This window comes from Cuculus canorus, chromosome 9 (genome assembly GCF_017976375.1).
Source record: "Cuculus canorus isolate bCucCan1 chromosome 9, bCucCan1.pri, whole genome shotgun sequence".
NCBI lineage: Eukaryota > Metazoa > Chordata > Aves > Cuculiformes > Cuculidae > Cuculus > Cuculus canorus.
In genome coordinates this window covers 20,283,760-20,303,221 of record NC_071409.1, presented here as the reverse complement: position 1 = coordinate 20,303,221, position 19,462 = coordinate 20,283,760, and the positions used below count along the sequence as shown (strand labels likewise).

The 19,462-nt window shown below is 46.1% G+C and overlaps 1 protein-coding gene across 6 annotated transcripts in view; it reads right to left on the bottom strand.

Annotated features, from left to right (window-relative positions):
* TNIK (TRAF2 and NCK interacting kinase) overlaps window positions 1-19,462 on the bottom strand; it is a 160,292-nt gene that overhangs the window by 123,585 nt on the left and 17,245 nt on the right. For all 6 annotated transcript variants that reach the window (XM_054073961.1, XM_054073955.1, XM_054073956.1 and 3 more), the window contains exon 2: window positions 9,202-9,267. In XM_054073961.1, coding sequence (XP_053929936.1) covers window positions 9,202-9,267 — 66 coding nt within the window. The remainder of the gene's footprint in view (window positions 1-9,201; window positions 9,268-19,462) is intronic.

Below are 19,462 nucleotides of genomic sequence, written 5' to 3'. Positions count from 1 at the left end.
AAGACTTATAGAAAAGAAAGGATTATGTCAATCTGCCATTCTTATGTGTGGCGAGGAAAAAAACCCACAACATTTGGAAGCAGGCTGTGTTTGCTTGGCACCTTCCATCTTTAGGTAATTAGTGTAAAGGGCTTCTCAGGTAAACCTAAGAATAAACTCCAGATTTCAAGAGAGACAGACTTCTCGCTGCAGCGAGTCTTCAAAGCGTAACCAGAAAAAGATGCAGAGCTCCAAATGGCTCCCCATAGGCATTGCTTGCCTTCATGTCTTCAAAGTCAGCTGCAAGTCAAGCTGCACTAAAATTTGAACATATATAAAAAATGACCAGCAAGAAACATCCCTGAAGACAAACACTCCAGCAACTGTGAGTACCTGAATACAAAGCCTGCACCAATGTTCACAGGCTACTGCTCCCTCCATCCTCTTCTCTAAACCTTGTAAAAAGTCCTCTCCCCTTCTTAGCTGAGAGTGGCACCTTCAGAGCTGGGAAGAACAAAATACTTCCTAGCTCTGAAACCTACTTTTCAGCGCTGCTTTAGATTGTTTCGCTCGGCTGACCTACTAACAGCTAACTGCTGCTGTACTTTGCCCCACTGGGAACCAGTCTCACCCCCAACCTTTTGTTTTCAGAATGTTAGTGCAGGGGCGCCTAACACATCAGTTCCTCACAGACGGCGTTCCAATGCTGCTACCACCAAGCAGCTCCTAGGTCAGCCCCCAGATCTTTCCAGCGTTACCCTGTTTCTGATTTTATGGAGAGAGGGATAGGACAGGGATGAGAAAGGAGAAGAAAGAAGTCATTTAGCAAAGGTGTCAGAAGAAGTCCACAGGAAGAGGGACTTGGCCCTAGGCTTCCTGTACACTGCGCTAGTCTCCAATTCACTAGATCAACCTGATACTCCCTAAATACAATAAAAATATCAACAACAACAAAAAAATCAGCAGACACCAGCTTCTACTTAGATCACGATGCTCCTAATCTACTTTTTATATTCCACCCAGAGCCTTACACCATCTACATCTCACTCACTGGCCGTGACCACACCCTTATGACATACAACATACTATTGAAGACATTACATGGAGCAGAGCAATGAAAGCTTTAGTACAACAGGAAGCTGCATCTCCTGAAAGGAAGAGTGATGCTTTCACATGGAATAACTCCCATTCTGAAAAGCTATCTATTTTCTAAAGAGCTCTCCATGCATCCCCAGCTCCCCACGCTGAGCAGTGCAGATGGCAGCTGGATGCCCAGGTACATCACCATGAGCAAAACCAAAGAGCCTGACCAAAGTCAAGGGACTTTGAGCAACCTCAACAGCAGCCACACAAGCACAGATGAGCCTGACAATTCACAGGGACCAGTTTGTAGACCTCTAGGCAGTAAGTCTTCCAGTTAAATGTGTTGCTTAGGGACGTGATTTAGGAGTTGGCATTGCTAGGTTAAGAGCTGGACTCAATCTTACTCAATCTTTTCTAACCTAAATGATTTTATGATTCTCAGAACACAGTATTAAATACAGCTACATGAGTCCACACCCTCATCTTCCCAGACTGCCTTGTTGCAGCTCCACTTGCATAAAACAGGCCACACATCCAGCAGCACTGGTCTAAAACTGTGTAACCTATAGATACCATGGCTGTACAGTCAACCAGAGAACTGTCCCACTTTAAGTGCCCTCACAAAAGACCTGAGAAAAGACAGGTCTGAGTCCCCAGTCCAATCATTTCCATGGGATAGAACATGGCACTGGAAATGCTGCTTGCTCATGACTTCTTCAAAGGAGATGCTTGCATGGAGTATCTTCAAATACCCACCGCTCAAGAAGAAGGCTCTCCTTCCATCTCTGTCCTTGCCTGGCCCCATATGAACAGCGCTGCAAGACCCACCACCATGTCCCACATGCTCTGCTGCAGGCAGTTGATTTAGCATCTTCAAAGGTAGCTATTTTCCCCGTATGCCATTGCAAATATTTTTTTTTTTCATCTTGCAGAATTGTGCAGTATTTACAGAAGCAGAGCACCCCGCAACGCAAAGGAGAGTGGACAAATGTCACTTGACAGGCGCATCAGTTTGTTCCTGACCTCCGCTTTGCCCCTTCCCATTGCAAACTCTGAAGTGAGGCAAGGGAAGAGAGATTAAATGGGAGACAATACAAGAACATTTTTAATCACCTTTTATAACCTGAGCTCTATGAGACTGAAATGTAAAAAGCACCTTTCCCTTATATTATTCAGAAAGCAGCAAAGTTAATGTGACATATTGGTACGTAGGTGTGTGGGGGCTGGTTTCTTGAGGGGAGGGAGGGCTGAGGGCTCTCTCTGTGTTTCAGAGAATGAAGCAGCACAAGATGTACCAGTTGCTCTGGTAACAAAGCTTTTTGGTTTTTTTTTTTCCCCTCCTCTTTTTTTTTTAAAGAATGAAACATAATTTTAAGCATATTCCAGTTAAGACTTCCTTGCCTTCATGGCAAAAACAAGTCCCTATTTCAGAAAAACACACACACACACACCATTTGAGTCAGCAAGGAAAGGACTTTCTCTTCTAGAGATATTTTAACATCACAGGGAAGCTGATAAATTGAGGTCGCCCGTTTTCCTTCTGATAAAGCCAGCACGCTTTATCACATACCAGTATGCCAGCCCAGCCCCTTCCTGCAACTCAATAAAAGCTGATAAAAAACTCAGAACCACCCATGAGCGGGTGTGTATGGGAGCAGCAGAGACCCCCACCCCAGCAAGCATCCTTTCACAGCAGCACTGCCATCCTCTTGGCCGGCACAGGGAGCCATCCCAGCGGAAACAATGGCTTAATATTTAATACTGTGCTTGTAATAAGGAAGGATTATAAAGCAGCTGGTAAGTCTCGTAAATCCATTCATGCTCACATGGCCCTTATATGACCTTGAAGATGCCAGGCAGCTGGTGCCCACCCATACGGGTCTGCATGTTGACAAAGATTTGAGCCATCCCAGCAGAAAGGAGAGCCCTGGATGGGGTATGTGAGCTCGGTGCTGGTTAACTGCCCTACTGCCCCAATGGGGCAGAGGCAAGGTGTTTCCCTGTCTCAGCTCTATGGAGCTGGCTCTTAGCCCAGGACAAGTCATGGGGAAAGCCAGGGAGCTACCCACATCGGAGGGTACCAATCCCTTGCGTTTGCCTCAGGATGCAGTGACCATCAGATGATGATGAGGGATGGCTGTACACACATGAACGTGTGGTTACACTCAGCCTGCCCTGCCATTCAGCAAAACCCATCTCTGAAGAAGCTAAAAACAAAAGGATGACCCAAAGCCAAGCATACGATGCTACAAGAACCTATGTAGCTCAAGTCACACCCAATCTCACATCACTACAGTTCATTTTATAAGCAAGAAGGTAGGAAAAGGGAAAGCTTACAATGCATCTTCAAATGCAACAGCCGGCTTTCTAAAGTAGAGAGTTAGATTGCATGACAACGGAGCTCTGAATTCCTTTGGTGGCCCATGACAGAGCACCAGGTGCCATTAGCATGTTCAGGACCACCACAGAGCAGCCACCACTACAGGATGAGTGTTTGGACAAGAGGTGGCCAGCAGCAAGACGTGGTCTGCACGCAGTGCGCGTAGTTTGCATGCTCTCAGCCTGGTCTCTCAAGCAAAGCACAGCAGTCAGTCTTCAGCTATAAAAGCTGTGTACATAAACTAAGATTAATTCTTCACAGCAACAATCCCCAGGAAATATTAATTGTGTGCAGCATCATAACTTCTTCCACACGGCTAAAAGCAACAGTGATTAATTATCCAACTACTGACCATCAGCCTTTTGGAAAGAGAGACAATAAAACAACTGATTATTAAAAACAATTAATGTCATTCTTGACTCAGGCTAATTATCTGAACTGCTAATAATGACCCAGGAACCTGCCGAGTCTCTGCTCTCAACAGGGCTGATGCAAGGGCCCAGCACTTTATCAGTGGCAGCTGGGCAGAGCCAGACCTCAGGCAGGCTGAACATGGCACAGACTGCATATTAGTTATTTTCTCATGCCTCCCCTCCAAAACAATGTAAAAAGGAAGGAAAAAACCCCAATCCTTAACTTCCAAAAGTCTCTCTTTAGCATATTCCCATTACCCCACTAGCCTGCAGCAGTGGGATGCCCTGGGGTGCCACGCCAAAGGATGCCACTGTGCAGGTGAGCACACATCACCCAGAAGAGCAGGACACATTATCCTTCCACATTTGGCATGTGCAAACAATGTTATCGAGAACAGGCTTGTGCCCGGGACATTTTCAGGGGGTCGACTCTGGGACCAAAGGGTCCCAGCAGCCCTGCTGCACCCCCCTCTCCAGCAGCAGGTGACCTTGGATTTCAAATGCTGTATTTACTTCCTCATACCCACACACCTCAACATCTTCATCTACTGGGTCGAACCTGGCGTTTGCCTCCAGGTGGATCAGTCCTGGATTCTGGCAAGTGCCATCTGGGTACCATATAAATAAACAAACCCTGACAACAGACCTTGGGATGCACTGCTTCATCCTTTTCCCCCAGGTACTGTACCCCAGACAGACACAACACAGTGCAACAGGGCAACTGTACAAACCACATCCTCTTCAAATCGCTGCCTAACCTGTGCTGGCAGGGGACAGGGACAGCCCGTGGCCAGGTACCCTGTCTGGAGGTGGCTGGTGGCACTCCAAGGTGGCTCCTGGGTGTAAGCCCTGCTCCACCTCATCCAGTGACGATGGCAGAGCAGCGCCCTGGGGAGCCACAGCTGTGAGACCTGCGGCTCGCACACCCCACACACTCTAATTTAGAGCGCTGAATAATACTGCATAATGGCTTAGCGATTACATGGCATTTACCAGCTAATTAAACAATCAATAGTTATTGTGCAGTTATGGAGTTAGCCCACAGTACTGTATCTTGCACCCTGTAAAATAAAGCCTTGCTAAAGCTGTAAATGGAGAGCCGCATCCCCAGGGTATTAAGCAAAGCAGCATTTGGCATTAATGACTGTTGTCCCGGTATGATTGGGAAGAAGCATGTGAGTACGTAATCTCAACATAATTTATTTCCCTGTTCAGTGCGGAAAAAAACGGCACAAGAAGAGAGAAGGCAAAGGTTACCATCTGACATATTTACTAATTTTTTTCACTCTTGCAAAGGCTTGCATCAAAACCTTGCTTTGGTTATGCTGTGCACAGGCAAGTGCGAGAACACCCTTGGCCAAGCAAGTCTAAAACCACCAGGGGATAGCTTTGGTTTTTAACATATTCAGTAAGTAGCCTACTGCATGTCTTCCCACAGCTTTGTAACGATCTGTTCAAAAGGTACTTCTGAGTAACCCAATGTCCCTTTTACTTTCAACCCACCTGTTTACTGGTATTAGACACATCAGCAGTTGTGGCCCTGATGCTGTGATTTATCCAGGCAATCTAAGCATACACAGCATTTTAAGGACTTTTTGCTTGCTCTCTAATGCAAAGTAGATATAAGCCATAATAATAATGCTCTGGAATATAAAAGCAGCATTTCCTCACGTTTTAGAAAATGCTCTAAAGGGTCTTAAGTGATTCCTGTGTTTACAATTTTGCCTTCAGCCATCAGCTACCTGCTAAAAAACAATGAGGCAATGGCTCAGTTCCCCAAGTCCAACTCATTGTATTCCTGTTGGCCATTTCTTTTAACACTTTGAATAAAAAAAAAAATAAAAAAAAAAAAGAGGAAATCCAAGCAATGCAAAAATGCATTGCTGCAATAACGTCTGGTACAGGAGCTAGCAAACTCTCAGCCTTTTATCAAAAACAGTTTACAATTTGTAACATTAGATGCAGGATTATCTGAAAAATAAAGAAAAGCTTCCGATTCAATTAGAGAGATAAACCATCACCACTATGGTCCCTCATTAAAATAAAATTCAAGCTATTCACAAGAGATTGTTAAGCAGTGAATAAGGAATGCTATTTCTCTCTGCAATTACCCAAAGCAAAGAGTTTGTGGTTGGGGTTAGAAAAGAGCAAGCAGAGCAGGTTGCTGCTGAGGACTCCGGCAGCGTTCAGGTGTCCGTAGGGCACAGGCAGAGCTGGGAAGCACCACAGCCATGCTGTAACCTGCAGTCCTGAGCAAAGAAAGGCCTTTACTTGAAATACAGAGATCAACCCAAACAAGTTGCCTTTGCCTCTGCAGCACAAGCCTCAGAGAACAAGTCTTTGATTTACAGAAGCATTGTGTACCATCTGAAAGAGACCTTCAAATCATGACCCAGAAAGCAGGACCAAAGCAACTTGAGCAGCTAACTTCATCCCAGCGCCCATGCTTCGGCAGAGGGGTGCACTTCCTTTGAGAGCTCTTAATGTGCACTGGACTTGGCCAATACAGCTTTTCTCCCATGAACAAGAAAACGAACTGTGGCAGGGGCTCCCCAACTTCTCCAACATAGCAGATCCTAAGGTTGGCTCCATGAACCACTGTTCTCTGATGGTTCCTGTTACTGTGGTACTACCAGACATTTCTCAGGCTCCACACCCTGTCAGACTGCAATATCATTCAGTCATCAGAACAATACAACCATGCACTTTATCCCATGGGATCAATGGGAGGTTTGCACCTCCAGGTCCTGGGCAGGCCGGTTGATTACCACTAGGACATCTTTAGTCTCCAACACAAAGATGGTCCCGCAGCACTGTTACAGCTGGCTGCTAAGTCAGGTTTTCTAGGGGAAGCATCAGGGCTGCAGTCCGGCTATAGCAGTCTTGCAGCACACAAATATAAGTTGTTCTACCCTGCCTGGAATAAGCATCTCCTCCCAACGGGAGAGCTGCTCTGCTCGCTTCAGAGAAGGAGGAGCAGTGTGAAGGGGAGTTGATGCCCACCAGATGACCACTCCTGGCAGAGAGAGAGCACAAGAGTTGGACCTGCAAAGCCAGGGCTAGGAAGCCAGCACCAAAGCAGGTACCACAATGAATTACTCCTTCTTCATCTAAAAATCTAACTAGGCACACACACAGCCTCTAAGAGGACAGAGATGGTGCCCCTCGGGTAGCATCAGCCCAGAGGAGGGGAAAACCCCAGCCCCACCCTAGTTGGGTTTGAAACAGCAGCGCAACAACCATCTAATTACAGAGGACACTGCTCCTAGGTATGGGCCACTTTTAAAGGCTGTTTTAGAAGGGAGCCAGAAGGTCTGTGTGTCTTGAAAGCTGATCCACTTGTTTTGCTGCAAGAGATAAATACAGCAATGGTATCTGGAGGAACAGAATCACAGAGATCTTATTTCTACACTAGGTTTTAGGGTGGGACACCATAAACAGTTATGTATGCTTTATATCAAAGTCCCTTTTTGTTTATAGAGCGAGTGCTACTCCAAGACTTCAGCTTAAGAGAGCTTTGAAGTCAGTCCTAACCTGAACTCATACCTCAATGCTTACTAATTTGGTTTGGACAGCAGTGTTCTCCCCGCCGTCACCATCCCGTCTGGCACCCGTACCAAATGAATCACACCAAGCACGCTCAGATTATTCCAGTGAGTTAAAAACAGCGAAGAGGAGGAATTTTCTTCTTGTACAGCAGAAGAAAAAGGGAACACAGAAGTGTTCATCTCCCAGAAAGCCTACACTTGGGTGTTTCTGGGTAGTTTTTCCCCTGCTTTGAGGTAACACACAGACGCACTGAAAGAATCAAATACAGCAAGGGGAAACCCGATCAGCAGAGTAACGCAACCAGCAGTGTCAGCACCAGCTAGCTTATTTCCCTTTTCTGCTCTCCACAAAAACATGACACTTTCAAAGACCGTTAAAGGCGCATACTTTCCACTGATTGTTAGAAATACAGAGCAGTTAAAATTAGGTCACCCTCTACCATTATTTTAGCAGCTGAGAAGAAAAACAGCCCAGAAGGGAGCTCCCATGGCAGGAATGCACAGTGGAAAAACAACAAATACTAGAAGAAGGCTCCCTGGAATATAACCTTGATAAGAATAGTTGTGATGTGGGGTTTTTTTCCTTTGTTTTTGGTCGGTTGGTTGGGTTTTTTTAAACTTAGTTCGGTTCAAAAATTCACACGTACAAAACTCCTGAAGTACCACTTCATTTTCAGTTCACTTCAATCTCTCTCTATCCTCGTGCTGACTATACAGCAGCTGGAGGATGGGGAAACCAGAATTCAGAACAAATATCTCCTGACAGGCAGCTTTTTAAGCACCCTTCTCCTCTGCTCTTCAGCAGGGGCAGCTCACTGTCTTTCACCGCATGAGAGGCGAGAGCTGCATCCGAATAACAGCACATGAATATATTCTTTTCTACAGTCAAAAGAGAATACGGGCATGACAGGTAAGCAGGATCTCTGTGTGTACACACATGCACAAGTACACGTATATACAGAACTTGTGCCCATGAATACAGAAGTGTTTGGAGAATGAGGCCAAGGAGGGCTATTGTCTCCCAGCGTATCCAAAATAACTGGAAAATTCCTCATGCAAGCATGCCAAGAAACATCTCCACACCATGTATTAGGAGCAGATAAATCCAGACTTCAAAATAATTCAGTACCTCCCCATGTCCACAACAATCACACACAAAAAACCACCACAAGACAACAAATTCTGGAAATCTCTCAAGCTAAAGAGGTGTCTGGGACAGGAATGTAATTTAGCAGAGGCTGGACATTTTAAATATCCTTGTCAATATGTTTATGGGTTTAAAATTCCATTCTGCACAGTCCCCTCACTATTCTCAGCTGGAGAGCTGCTTCCAGATTTAAAGCAAAGATTTACTGACTGTTGTGTTTTCAATGCCGCAGCAGGTTTCTGCTGGTGGAAAGGGCGGCAGCCAGCCCACGTGCAGAGCACTAGACTGTAGCAAAGTCATTTGGCAGCCTATTGCAGCCGTAAACTCAGCTCTTAGAAGAGATCAAGATTTATCTATGAAAGCACAGACTTTTCACTCCCTCCTCATCATATAATCAATAAAAAGCAACTGGAGAAGATAGAAAAAAAGGCATTTATTTTTTAGTGACAGCTTCAGAACTAATATAAATTGCTTATAATAAGAGCTCTGTGTGCTACATGGTACTTGCACACAAGACCAAAAAAGTCAGAGTTCCACAAGGCTTCTTGTCAGGCCTGAAACAGGTCGAATCTAACCAAGCCGATAAACTGGGATGCTCTATGTTCAAGAGATGGCCAAGGCAAGCCGGATCACTTCAGGTAGAGCCCTTACCTTATAGACCTGCCCGTAGGTACCATTGCCAACAAGCTCCACCAGTTCAAAGATTCCCGCAGGATCCTATAAGAAAAGGAAGGAAAAATATTTAATAAGCAATATTTTCAGATTTCTGAAAAAATAAACATTTGACCAACACAGTCCAACATTTCACTGACAAGCGTTTTGAGTGCTTAAAGCTTTTCAAGCAGCCTCAGCATTAGCATTACAGTGACTATTAGCAGAAGAGCTGTGCTGCCCAGTGGCAGCCCTGCCAAGCCCTCCCGGAGTGGGCAGCCACAGCGCTGCTGGCAGCACAGCTCTGCCTAGCACTACCCCCCTCCAGCATCTGGGCTGGGAGGTACAAGGCTGGTGTTTGTGAGCGAGCACTGATCCATTTGACTGTTATCTGCTCGAAATGCAAACAATCAGTCCATGTTTTAAATGCAATAGCAATTACTGGCTATTAAAACTTAAGTTTTCTTATGCATCAGCTTTGAAAAAAACAAGTTAAGTAGTGCAATGTCACTTCTGGGCTCAAATTTTCCAGATCTGTTCCTGAAATCAGCAGCATTAGTGTTACATGGCCTTAATATCATTTTTGGTTTGGTGCATCCTGGCTACTGACATTCCAGTTTGTAAACCACGATTCAGCAGATTCAGGGCAGCGCTACAAAAGGACACAACGACTTGGAAGGTGGCACCAAAACACCAAAACCCGTCTCCAAACTGCCCGCCTCTGCCCAGCGTGTGCCCAGCTAAAGGTGGGGCAGTTGCACACAAGTGTACGTGCACGCAGAAGCCAGAGAGAACCCACTATCAGAGTTAAAAGATGACACGAGCTGAGAGGTAGAAGGGAAGGTGGGGAAAGAATAAACCAGCACTGTTATTTTCTCCTCTTGATGGATTTTCCCCTTCTAGAAACTTTATTTATATTCTTCTGCTCTTCCTCCTCCTCCTGTACTCATCGATTCTGGAAGCTGGCAGATGCAAAGGCATCTTGGCACACCAGGGTCTGAGCACCCCTGTGACCACCCAGCAATCTACTTGTGGCACGGGTCATCCCAGCACTCACGGTACCACCCATCCTCCGTGCTGGATTTTGGTATCAAGCAACCCAGTGAGCAGAGAGCTGCCAGCTGCAATCCAAGAGGATGCAAACAAGTTGATTAACAGCTCCAACAAGCAAAGGAGGATCAGCCAAGAGCACTCTCTGAGAGACAAGAGAGGGACACCCACCACCGTGTTATGGGCATAGAAGTTTCATTCATCACACAGCCTGCATCAGTTCAAGATGACTTCTGGGTCCAAAAGTCAAACACTGGGTCTTTGTGAGCAGCTGAGAAGCGAGGTTCAACATATTAGTAACACTGCAAGTCAATTAATCCAAGACTTGACGTGACTGAGACAGCTTTCCGCCCAAACCAGAAAGTGCGCTGCTGTGTACCTGCCAGGATTCAGCACAGCAGGGACACAGCAACCCCTCTGATCATCCCATACACTCAGAAATGCCACGTCCCTCTTCCGCCCATTTCTCTGCCATATTCTTCTTCTTAGGAAGCATTTCTTCACTATGAGAGTGGTGAGACACTGGCACAGGTTGCCCAGGGAAGCAGTGGCTGCCCCATCCCTGGAGGTGTTCAAGGCCAGGTTGGATGGGGCCTTGGGCAGCCTGATCTAGCGGGACGTGTCCCTGTGCATGGCAGGGGAGTTGGAACTAGATGATCTTTAAGGTCCCTTCCAACCCAAACTGTTCTACGTTTCTATGATTCTATGTGTAGCTTCCTTGGGCTGCCACGTGGGAACCCCTGGGGAGCTCCAAGGGTGGGAGCCCCAGCTCAGACTGTGGTCAGACCATCTGCAGCAAAGGGCAGGGAAGCTACACTGGAGAAGGCCTGGAGACCATCGAGGATACATCTGCCCTGATGCAAATATACCCCAACTAATCTTCAGCTGGACACTCGGGCACCGTAGGTGCAGCATAACAGGCTTCTAGCATGCAACATCTTGGCTGTGTGCGGACATCCCATGGCTTTACTGCCTTGGGAGCAGGCAGGGAAATGCCACAAATGGATGGGAAAGGGAACTGGCGGTGCACCAGGTTTCCACAAACCGAGTGAGAAAGGAGGAGGGGAAACACGGCAGCAGCTGCTGTTTATTTTTTGAGTTTCTTTCCAAAGGGTTGTTCTCTGCAGTGCTGAAACAACTCTGAAAGAGGCTTTTCCAGTGCTGCAAGTATATTTCTTTTTGCATATTCACTAGGAGATTAAGAGACAAGAAAGCTGTGCCTAGGGCAGATGATCAGGAGGTTTGGAGAAACATCCAGGGATGCAGGTGGCCATTTCTGATAAAAAGAACTGCTCTTTGCAATGTGTTTTCCAACCTCTTTGCACAAACCCTCAAATCAAAGAGTACCTCCTCCTGCCATTCCAGGTCACTTTTCACTCCTCTAACATGTACAAATATCAGGCGTAGTGTGGCTCCACCAGGTCTCTCCAAGTGCATCCATCACTTGGTTGCAGACCCATCAGCTGCTGCCACCACTTTGGCCAGGGGCAGCTTGTGCTCCAGGATGACTTTCCGCCACCATCCAAGAGTAATGCTTGTGTTAATGGCCCAGAATCCCAGAAAATAGACAGCAGAGGATGGGGTGGACAGAGAGGGGGAAAAAAAAAAGAAAAAAAATCCCTCTTTCCACTTCTGGACTGGCTCCTACATGGAGATGAGCTTTGCATCTTAATGGAGAGGGGACATCCTGCACCTCAGTACCCTGCATAACCCTGGCTGAAATACTTCAGAAGGCTACCAGAGAGGAGTGACAGCAGCTCAGGCAGGCTGGAGGGGCAGCGAGGGAGGAACTTTTTACATTAGCCGGGGGAAAAGAAATCCACCCTGCAGAGCCCCACCAGGGACCAACCCAGGCCAAGCAGGGAGTAATCTCAGACCAAATATAGCCTGCGCTGCAGATCAGGGCACTCGCACCACAACTCACAGCGGCACACTGGGTTGCTCTTGGGTGGGGGTGGCCTCAAAGCTCATTACACAGAACGGCTTCCAGCCTGGAGCCTACCACCTTCTGCTGATGCCATCTCCCCTGCTGAAAAGGGACACACAGTCAGTGAGGCTGCAACCCTCCTCTTCCCACACCTCAGATTGCCTTTACAAACTCTACTCTATTTTTTTAATTGAAAACATCTGGACTATCTAATGAGCCCACAAATAAAAGAAAAAAAGTGATGCGATCTGTTAGTTTAGGAAGAGAAGAGGCACTATTTAAAATGGGGGGAAGGGGAAGAATGAGCTTTTAAGACAAACGCACAAATAATTTTCAGCTCTACATTAGCTTCAATCAGAAAAAAAAAAAATAATAATTATATGGCTGTAGTAGCACCAGGGCTCTGCTGAGAGCCCTTGTACCAAGGTAGCATCCCTCCCTCCTCCGCTGCCAACCTGCCTTGAACAATGGGGCAGAAAGGCAGGTGGGGAAAAGGGCAGAGCCAAAACCCAGTGCCTGACACCCATGCAAGGCAGGGCTGGTTTCAGCCCACACTAACCTTGTCCTGGGTCTGTAAGGGCCAGCAGCACCCACCACCTCGTATGCCCAGCTCCAGGAGGGATGGGAAAGGCAGGGACAGCCGCATAAGCCCAAGCAGGGGTTGCAGAGCTGCAGGGACACTAGCAGACATCTGCACATCACCCACTATCAGCTATTCCCATTCTAGACCTGCAGTGATGCAGAGCTTAACTACTTCCTGCTAAAGAAAGAAAGGGCTTATTTTTAGTTTTAAGAAGTAAGCTTTCTGGGGTGGTGCAGGCTCTGCACCCCGCTCCCAGAAGAGTCCAGCCGTACTCTTCTCCATTTGAAGGTGCCTTCAGCCCCAGCATGCAAAGCCTGGTTAAGGAGGTTGAGTTGCTCAGAATTTGTGCCAGAAGACACGAGAGAAACTCAAGGCATGGGACTCTTCATGAAGCAATGAAACACTCAACAGGAGGATCTTTCAGTTGCTCATGGGATGGGGAATGTTTTACATAGTGGCACCCATGGCAAGGTCTACACAGACCCAGCAGTCCTCTGGCCAGGGATGGGCTGGCACCTGAGCTTTCCCATGCCAGGATCTGACCCTGCTTCCACAGCTTCAGCCAGGACAGGCTTAAATTCAAGAGGGCAATTGTTATGCTCCTCACCCAGTTCCCAGGAAAATCAATGGCAGTGAAGTCTTAGTGGCTAAATGCAGTCTGAGACACAGAATAAGACAAGAGCATCCTTTTTTCCAGCAATATCATGGAAAAAAAAAAAAAAGCCTACTTTATTTCAATAAACAGTATATTTTAAACTGCTGCATTATCAGGAAAGGGACTTCTGTACATGGATGATAAAGCAGGATATATCCAAATTTCAGCAACAAAACAGGCATCCCTTCTGAAGGACTTATCGGTGAGAAGCATGCAGCAGTGAGGCTCCCAGCAGGAGCACACTCCTGGTTAAAACTGCTCTGCTCTGCCTAACCCAGACCTCGCAGAACTAAAGCTAAAAAACATCCTCATTTAACACCATGACGTCTCAACGAGTCCAAGGCACAGAAGAGCCAACACGCCCCTTGAGGAGACTGTTTAGAGAATACATCCCGAGTTAAAGTCAGCTAAGGGCTGAGGGCTGCAGGTGCGTGCTGGTGTTGGCTATGGTGGCCACCAAGTTAGTGGGTCACCAGTTAGCTGTCCTTAAACACAGCCAGACAGATGCCACAAACAAAAGAAGCATTTATATGCAGTCTGCATACCAAATTGGCTTGTTTCCCTTGAAGGAGTCTCATTTTTCTCCCTTCTAGCCCCCACAAAAGGTACGTAGCAGAAAGTCACATAAGGAGACAGTGGAGAGATGCTTGAGGGAAACCAAGGGGCACACCAATTAAGCCACCATGTCTGTGAATGCACGGGAGGCGAAACGAGAGATCAGTGCCTCTATAATCATTGTGCACTTAGTCCCCCGATTCTGAGCAGCTAATGACAACTTCTAGCCAAAAATCATGGAGATAACCAGTCATTAAGCAAATGTTATGACCCTAGAGAAGGAAAACACGCTGCATAACTGGAGGCAGCACAGAGTTATGGGTCAGTAACAGAGGAGCATCCCCAGGCACTAGTTAGCTGAAGCAACTCCATGGCACTAGGAGAGGGTTTTTTGTCTCCAGTGAAGCCTGTGTAACTAACATTTCCAAACATAAGGATTTTATGAGCCTCTGCCTTACAGCTCTGTAATAAAACAGCCTCAACAGGAGATCCCATTAAACTGATCAGGCATCCATCCTCAAGAACCAAAGCAGGCTTACAAAGCCGTTTACTCATAACCTTCAATATCAGACCAGTGAGCTTTGCCTGTGAGCGGGTGCCTCTGCTTAGACAAGTCCTGGCAGGCACTAGGAGAGATACTGGCACTGTGCAGCACCAAAGGGTCATCCCCCCAGCAGCTGGCTCTTGTAAATTAACGGCAATGCTACGGCACGCAGAAGACTTGTGTGTACAGGACAGCTGTAGTCCCACCCAGCACCCAGCATCACACAGCTTGGCACGACAGCAGTGGGCAACACTCTCAACACATATACTTCTTGAGACTTAGTGTATGCACACAACTGCCTGGAGAAAGCTGAGTCTTCTCAACTTTCCCACCAAGCTCCAATGAAGAGAAGCATCTCGTTAATTCAGCGTGTGAGAAAGGCTTCGTGAGGAATGAAGGAGAGACAGAAAAGCCCTTCAGCAATTCTATTCAATATGTAAAACTGTCACTGGAGTACTGCATTTCTGATTAAGCAAAACATATGAAGAACAAGTACAAGGATCAAGCTTTAAGGTCACATACTACATACTAGCCAAGATTTTTGTTTCCCAAGGCCAAACGACTAAGCTGGACTTTGCTCTATGAAGTCATGCTTCATGGTAGCAAAGTCAGAAGTTCTGTAGCCAGCCAAGCACATCTCCCAAGCACCAGGATTCAAGCAACCTCAAGCTCTAAGAAATCAGCTGCCATACCTTCTGAAGACACATCAACTCGTGCATTTTGCCATACTTGTTACACCAGATTCTACAGAAGGAACTGAAGCACTTGTATCATTTGACAAAACAAGGTACAGGTTTGGGGAAGCTACCCCAAACAGACTGCAATCTGGAGGAAAAAGGAGGGGTTGAAGAGTACTTGGAGACACAGCTGCTTTTTAGTAATCAACTAGTCGTCTTTATTTCCAAGGCATTTCTAGTTAAGAGCCTTGTGAGTAACAGGAAGATTACTCCTGGCACAAGCCAGGAGAGAATTGCTAACGTAGCTGTAGACAAGAACAAGCAAAGCAGGGAAGCAAAGGCCAAGGCAACAAAATATTGATCAAGTTACTCAGAACTTCCAGAAAAAGAGGTTGGGGATGTTACCTTTTTGGCTTCAAACACTGCCTTCCCATCACACAGATACAGCCCTAAGCCTGTCCATTAATTAAAGCAGTGCAAAAAACCTCACAGGCAGCACAGGTTTGAGGATGTTTTTGAGATATTTTGCTGTGGTTATAAGCTAAGTAATGAAGCAGAACCATGCTGGACTACTGGATGCTATTCAGCCCTCACAGGGGTTGCTTAATCTCACATCTTCTCCTCATAGCTTTGGTACTTTTCCCCTCCTTCACCCACCCATCCGGAGACTCACAAGACGAGCTATCATCAATGCCATCTACCACTGTACCTCCTGCCTACTCAAGCAATACAAGCTGCTCTACTTGGAAGAGTAATAAGGAACTCACCAAGGGTTTTGTTTTCATTTTGAAGAAGCAGTTTGTCCTCCCTCACCTCCAAACACTCAGTTCTGTATCTTAAACGAAGATGTTAGTCAAGAAACAACACTCCTATACAGCGTAAGAAAAACTGCTGTCAAGGCGAAGTTATTAACAGGAGAAAAAATTCTCCAGCTGACAGCTGAGAGAAGCCTGTTTACAAATCTATTTGAACTATTCCTCTTCAGCATCTCACAAGGAGACATTCCTCCAGCCCTTCCCAAGACCCATTTCTGTTCTCAGCCCATCTCCGCTTCCTAAACTACAAATCAGCTCTCCTGGGTCTCCAATATTCCTCTCCCTAGCTTCCCACTGCAGTAAAGCTCCAGCCAACACACATGCATCTCCTTTCTTTACAAAACATTAAGACCTGCCAATAGTTGGCAACAGCAAAATTAAATAAGAACTAATCACCACATGGGGCTTTTCAGTCAATAAAGCTGGATTACTTCCTCAGCTACTACCCGTTCAATTTAAGTTGCAAACGTGGATTTGCAGTCACCAGCCAGCAAATGGATAGCCAACACCACTACTGAAGGAAGAAAAGGTGAAGTCCCTCGTGCACATAGCAGTCCAGTCCCAGTTGGTCCTGCTGAGGCCAAGCCAATCAAACTACAATATTTTGACCTATTCCAGATTTCCTGCTCACAGACTAGCATTTGCACATACAAATTTAGAGTTCTTCTGACCTGGTTTCTCCTTCCTACCTTGCCAACAACTTAGCAACCATTCTGTATATCCTCCACCAATATGAAACACAGAAGCTCCAAACCAGTAAGGAACGTGTACAGAACTGGAAACAGATCTACCAAACCAAGATGATGCATTTGTACCACTGCAGACAGTGGGTCCCACAGCCCAAGACGCAATAGTGATACCAGCAGGGGACAACAGTGACTATACTGACATACATAAAGCTAACTTTTCCCCAAACAGGACGCACTGGAGCAGCTCAGTCTAAAAAAATGCATCCACAATCTACACAAACTTATCAAAAAAGGAAGAGTGCAAGCCTCTCCTTGATTCCTTCAAAAGCCTGACCCAACCATCACTAGCAACAGGGTGACTCCATCTCATCCTAATGCCACTCAAGCAAGAGGCAGAGTCTTGACTTGAAGCTAATGAAGATCAACCTCTGGCCTCCATGAGCTTCACCAGGGTGAGAAGATTCTACCTGAGATATTCACTATCCCTTAAGACAATACAGTTCTACTTATTCTTCATTTGAAGTTAGACTTCCTCCAAATTGAACAAGACTATCTCATTTTTAAAGCTCTACAGCACATCCCATAGATCCCCAGGAAGGTCTCCACAAATTGTTTGCAATTGTACGATAAGCCCTCCTTCCAGTTCACAGAAGACTGTTCATCTGGAAGAGTGAGAAGTCAATCAGTCCAGAAGCATCAGCAAAAGCACTACTGTTAAGTGAACCCTGAGGTTTTCAACGCCGTATTAGATGAATGCAGCCCCAATACAATCAACCACTTCAACATGTGCCTAATTCAAGCACATAGCTCCAGCGGGACAATATATAAAAGGCTTGGCTAAGCTCAGTGTCTCTAAAAAGCTACAGTGCCAATTATAAATCATATCTACAGTCCCCAGAAGATCTAAAGTCACTACTAGTATTGTACCACACTCCTTCGGATGCAGACATCAATTAGAGCACAGCAGCTGGACACTCTCCTGACTGGAAGTCACTTATCTGCAGTTTAAGACCAGTAAGATATTATTCCTAAATGTTTAGATCTCATCCCTCTGAGAAATAAAGAGTTTCACCTTGGCCAGCAAATGTTTGCATCAAGCTGAAATTGCTACCTACTAGTAAATGCTGTCAAAGGTTTACAGACTCTCAGAGGAGTTGGTTTAATTACTTACCAAAGCAGCTGTTTCAGGGACTACAGCTTCTTAACATACCACTCCTAGAGGCACACACTGAAAAGCAAGGTTGCTGCCAAGCTCACAGCAGAAGCAAAGAGCCCTCTTTTGCATGCAGGCAAAAATTCAGCCTCCAACAGCAGGTCACATTTGTGGTTTGGTCTGTGGATGTCTGTAGGGGTGACAATTCAGAAGGCATTTTGCACCTTTCCCAGACACTGCAGATTGGACATCTCAGCTTCTGCTCCCCTCACAGGAGTCTGACGAGGTCGGCCACCTGAGGTTGCCTTTGTGAAGCAAAGACAGCCTTGGTCCTTCCTTGTCGTGAGAGTTATGGCCAGAGGATCGCCTTTAAATGGGCGAACACCTTACTTTCGGGTGTATTTAGGTGCAAAAAAAGAGCAAACAATCTTAAAACTCTTTGCTTTTTAACAGCAGGATGGGTTTGCACCTCTATGTCTGTTTTTAAGTTATGGTTGAGGACGTGGGCTGAGCTGATGAGGGAGAAGTTGGCAGCAATGAAACAGTTGCATCATTGTGGCACCAACAACCTATAGACCACAGCCCCTCACAGCAGGTATCTGTGCCACAACCAACATACACTCTGGGTATGTATGGATGCACACCAAGGAGCCCCAGAGAGACTCAAAGCCAAGGGGAGCTAAGAAGGCATCTAGGCCAGAGTTGTGACCTTTCATGTTCACCCAACAGCAGCAGATGAGCATTACAGCCTAAAAAACCCCATCTGGAAGGGCTTGGTTCTGTGGAGCTGCTGGCAACCCTTCATGCCATCTGGACAGAAGAGGACCAGGAGTTAAACTTTGGTTTTAAGATAGACAAAGTGAACGGAGAGCCTTGCCCATCAGAAATTGTTACATCCCAGTTTAAAGTGGTTGCCATTACTTTTTAATATCTGGTTGAAAACAAGAGAGTCCCTATATACATGTCTGGATCCAGAAACATCACCTCCCTACTGGATTCAGTAGTTTCTCACATCAGTTCAGTTTTCACAGATCATCTGGAGATGGAGTTATCTGCTGGCTTAGTGCTTTTCAAAGAGTTTACTCCCAGCCTGTTATTTTCCATCAGCCCCCCACCATTGGTTTTGCAAGGGCTGGTTAGCAGGAGAGGGTCAGATAACCTTCCAGTAGCAACAGTTTCAAAAAAAGGAAAGCATCACTTCAAATTATTGAGCACTGAACTACTTCTAGAACTCTCCAAGAGGCAGCCAACACATTTTTCATAAGACGGCCATGATAAAGTAGCAAAACCATTTTAAAGAACATCAAATACATGTTAATTTGCATATTTCCTATCTGGAAAATTCTTTCTCGTTCAAGAGCTAAGGAGTCGCGGGGAAGAGGGTGGGAAGGCTTCTCACCTTTTTCCTACATTTCGCAGGCTGCCTCCAGTAATGCCAGACTCGGCAGGGAGTCTGAAGGTTTGGTCTTGACAGACTCACTTAAAATTGGGAGGAAACAAGGTCCCACAGCAAAAAGCAAGCTCCTGCCTGACACATGCCAAAAAACACAGCCTGAAAGTCAAGGACAACCCACAGTTGTTGAAGTAATTTGCAATAATTTTTTTGCCAGGTC